General features: G+C 45.7%; 1 protein-coding gene across 1 annotated transcript in view; it reads right to left on the bottom strand.

Moving 5' to 3' along the window:
- The window catches only part of LOC118415520 (E3 ubiquitin-protein ligase PDZRN3-B-like), a gene marked incomplete in the record, with an annotated part of 82,387 nt that overhangs the window by 4,091 nt on the left and 73,600 nt on the right, over positions 1-4,696 (bottom strand). The window contains 2 exon segments of the mRNA XM_035820190.1: positions 1-1,329; positions 2,552-2,671. Coding sequence (XP_035676083.1) covers positions 1-1,329; positions 2,552-2,671 — 1,449 coding nt within the window.

The raw sequence follows: 4,696 nt of genomic DNA, 5'->3' as shown, positions 1-4,696 counted from the left end.
CTGAATCTTCATTGCACGTTCTTTCAGTAACCTGTCGCGAACCGGTCTGCGAGTGATGTACCGCGAACCGTCGCTGCGAATCTTCACCTTCCACTCAAAGTTCCCGTCATCCTCTGGCTTCTCCTCCTCTCGAACTTGTTCCCTGGGCGGCTCCTTCTCCACCTCCTTCTGCCGTGCCTTCCTGCACATCTCTCTCTCCTGTGCCTTCAGCAGGTGCATGTAGCTCCGGTAGTGCTGGGCGTGTACCGGAATGCTCATCTGTGACGTGCACATACTGCTCATGGTGCGTATGCTCTGCTGGGAGGCATACATGCTCGGTCTGTTGCGTGGTTGGAAGTACACACTGTCTCTCTCCACAAAACGTGGCCTAGGCTGAAAGTACACACTTTGCTCCTGCTGCCGATCTCTTCTCGGTGGCTTTTCCCTACGCAGGCTCTTCTGAGTTTCCTTTGTGTCTTTGTGCTTCTTTTCAACTTTGCCCTCCTTTTCTCTACTGGTGCTACGAGAGCGCAAGTCCTTTACAGAGTCCGGCTTGCCAAGCTTTCTGACAGGGCTCTGGCTTGGTCTACTGTCATTTGACGTTTCGGTGACTTTCACTGACGCAGTGGGCTGTGTTGACACCACGGTCACCACGTTTTCTGATGAAGTGTCAGACCGTTTGCAGCTATCAACACTGAACTCCAGGGTCAAGGGAGTGCTACGACAGCTCTCGCCTGTGTTGTACGCACTCGACGAGTTGTCACTCTGCTTGTCCTCCTTCTCAATCTCCGTCATTTCTGGCTGCACAATGTCTGGCTTGGGCCCCACACTATGAGGTCCAGGGTGCCTCAAGCCGTGTCCCAGGTTTTCGTAAGAACTCAAGACATCCGGAGTGTTTCTCTGGTGGTAGTACATGATGTTTTCGTACAGGTTGTCGTAGGGAGTCACGTCCCTCGGGTAGTGTGGCATGGTGTGGAAGCTCATCCCCTCCATACGTCTGTTCAACACCTCCAGCTCGCGCTCACTGACGTCCGACAGGGTGCCCGTGTCCCTGGTGCCGTACGACTCATTGCACTTCCTTTCCAGCTCCTTCTGAAACTGCGCACACTGTTCGGCAGTGATCTCCTGCCCAAATTCCTGCTCGTTGGACGTGAAGCTGGAGTTGCTGTTGCGGAGCTCGCCGCTGCCAAGACGGTGGGAGCTCTGGTCCTCCCCGAGGTCTTGCTCCGAACTCTCGTCGTTCTTTGTGCTCTCGTCCGTGCGACCAACCCCGCTGTCCTTCTCGTGCTGGTTGGAGGTGCTCGTGGCTGAGTCTGTCGTGCCTTCCTCCTCCTTGCTGTGTCTGCGCTCCTGTAAAACAAATCATAAACAAAATATTAAATCATTAAAATCTAAACAAAGCACATATCAACCTGTTTTATTACAATGTAAACTTGTATGCTATAGTACGGCAGTACTAATGCATAATGCAACATGTGAGGCGGTTGCTGTGAACACCTCATGATTGTAAAATTAGTACTGGCATTGAGCCAGATTATAAACAGGATGAAAGCACTAAGATCTGAACATAAGAAGGCTTGAAAAGGGCAGAGAGGAAAATGATACGCCAGACAGCAGGCTTGAAAAGGGCAAAGCGAAAAATGACAGATGGCGATCAACAGGCCAGAACCTGAGATAATAGCAGCGTGAATCACAGCATTACTCAGTCCATCAGGTGATATGCTTCTAGACTTTCACACCTCTGATCACATTAGCATGTTAATGAGTCGTATGTGAGACAAACCCATTAACTCATTACTGCTGAATTTGGGCAGCCACTCAACAAACAACTTGATGGTCATCCGGTTACCATTTTTTACTCTTCCACTCGTTTAGTTCTAGTGTTTCCGATTGATGGGGAGGAGGGCTAATTAACATGCTAATTACCCTGACTAAAGCGCAATCAAGAATAATACGATCCCACAGCAGTGATGAAGTCACTCTTCTAATCCTGATGGAGTGCCCAGGATTTGCTCCTCCACCAAAGGGATTATATTTCATAGGGTTGAATTTATACAGAGATTTGTATCTGTACACAGGGTTACACTATCAGCGCTCTCTCATTGGGAAAGGATTTGTGCCACTGGATTGATCTTTTTTCAAGCGATATTAGAGTTTAGAAAGACAAATTGGTCAGAAGAAAAAACTAAGCTCTCTTCATTAGAACAGGATTAGCAGACCAGTATCATGCAGCTTTGTTATGAAACATCCCTGCCTAAAGGGGAAAATGGTGGCAAATTTATAGGGCTACAAAAAGATATCATCTTTCCACAGATGTTGCCTTTTGGAGAGGTAACAGAGAAGAAAGTTTTGTAAGAGATCTAAAAATATGATGATTATGAGAACCGTGCTGCATATAGATGGCATTTAATCATTGTCCATCTTTCCAGGCCACTGCCTTGTCCTTTCAATGCCTACCACTGTGATACTGCTAAAGAATAATTCACCATGATTTCAGAAGTATTATTTTGGCACAGACAAACATGGTACAATCATGTTTTTCAGTATGATAAGTAACGGAAGGCTGTCTTACATTGTAGTCCAGCATGGCTGCTGTGTAGCGCATGGCATCGCTGTGGTGCTGCTCCAACATGTGCATGTTCAGTTCGTCCAGAATCATGTTCCTCTCCTCCTCCAGCCAGCTCTCATCAAACTGTACCAACACACGAACATCACACAAACATTAGTAAAAAATCTAGAACCATGTACTGTACTTTCTAGGCTTGCAGTTTCTAGACTTGCCTTTTCAGTGCAGATAGTGCTCCTCCATTATCACACTTCTTTTATCATGTGAAATACTTTTCAAACCTTACGAATAATTATACACAATGTACCCTGACATGGAGGAGCAGCCAAGGAAGAAATTTGCTATTTTCTCTACAAATCTAGCATTTAGTATCAGCCATAAATTGGCCAATAAATCTAATAATATCATTACAGGCTGATGATTATTGTTGTGTGTAACTTAGTTAAGCTCGGGCCCCATAGATCTCCTTAACTTAAGCTCACACCATAATTCTTCTCTACCATAATTCTTCTCCTGACATCATGCACAAGGCAGTGCCATTGCAGTTGTTCAATACAGATTTGCCCTATCACATCATCTACATAAAAGATTGGCAGCGCTTTTGCTACCCAGGGCTCACCCTTTCGAGACTTTGGACTTTGTCACATATGGCTCACTTGACATTGGGAGCACAGAAGAATGTACAGTTCCTAAACCAGTAATAAATCTGACACACCAAAAGGAGCTAGTCCAAGATGTGGGTTTTGACCTTTGTGTATCATCAATCTACCTCTATTCGTCCACAGTCATTTGGGGTAGGGAGGGGGCACTATTGTAACAGTTGGAGCACTACAGTAATGTTTTGTTCGAGTTTGATAATTGTGTGGCCTGGTTTTTCTGGCTTCTTACTTAGATGTGTGACTTTTTTTCTTCAGTATTCATTAGGATGCGTTGTGCACTACTAACACATAGGCAAACATACCGGGTTCTCCACATACTGCTGATCACAATACCAACTCTATTCCTGGGTCACAATGCTGTATTTTTGTAGTTACCAACGCTTCTGCTATGCCTGCACATTTATCAATGGTTGCCTGTTCCAACTCAAAATGTCAAACTGGCAGAATGTTGTGTCCCGCAAATGAAGAATGCCTTTGAAGTCCTGTTTCTCACAGCAGAATGTTATTTGTTGGTGTAAAATTCTCAGAGTTCGGAATTGTGGGTGGGTTCTGAGGGTGGGGGGTCGCCACAGACACGCTGACCCTGGGGCGAACTGTTCAGAAAGGGTCAAGCTCTCGCATTACCACTGATGATCCTCTATTTTGGTCAGTGGGAAAACAAACCCCACCCTTCCCTAATTTTTCATAACTAGCCATAGAGGGGAATGGCCTGGCAGTGGGGCAGAATATAGCCGTTGTGACAGGTACGACATAGTTCTCACCATCGACACCCCGCAGGGTGTATATTTAGGGCTCTGAAGGTCACCATCAGTAAATACCACCAATCTGGGGGCTGTCTCATGAAATATTTCTCCCGACAATTTCCATTACGACAATTTTGGGAAGTTCCTGTTCCCATCTATGAGATTTTACAACCATCTCTCACGTGATGAGATCATAAAACTTTACCACAATCTGTGTCACTGTCAGATGCTGTTATTGCCGCACGTCGAACTTTCGGGCCCGCATCTCGTGCCGAAGATTATTTCGACAGCTTCAAGAGAAATGGGGCGTATATGTACATCAGTGTGTTATGTACATTAGCTGCCACTTTAGAGGCTGTTGCAAGCTCAATGTTACCACTGGGGTTTTTAGAGAAATGAGCTTGTTCAGTCCAGTAAGGTGGGAAACGCAGCAGTGCAGTACAGATGGTACTACAGCTCACCTGCTTGCCCTTCTCTATGAATATTTAAACAGAAAGTGTGGGCAAATGGCACCTGAGGGGGCCATAAATTTGCAACAACTACAATTTTTTTAAAGGATCCTTTCAGTTTTTGTTCCCTGCTTACACGGTACGTATTAGGCTCACAAACACCCATCAAGTGTATGGGCCAGGCTAAAAGCCTGAAATAATTTACAACACCGAGAATGGCGTGCCAGGACTCAGATTTCATTGTGTTACTAATGGCCATTGTCACCTCTCATGTGTAGACCGTTGTGTACCTCATCTGTT

This window comes from Branchiostoma floridae, chromosome 5, assembly GCF_000003815.2.
Source record: "Branchiostoma floridae strain S238N-H82 chromosome 5, Bfl_VNyyK, whole genome shotgun sequence".
Lineage (NCBI taxonomy): Eukaryota > Metazoa > Chordata > Leptocardii > Amphioxiformes > Branchiostomatidae > Branchiostoma > Branchiostoma floridae.
This window is presented reverse-complemented; position numbering and strand designations above follow the sequence as displayed.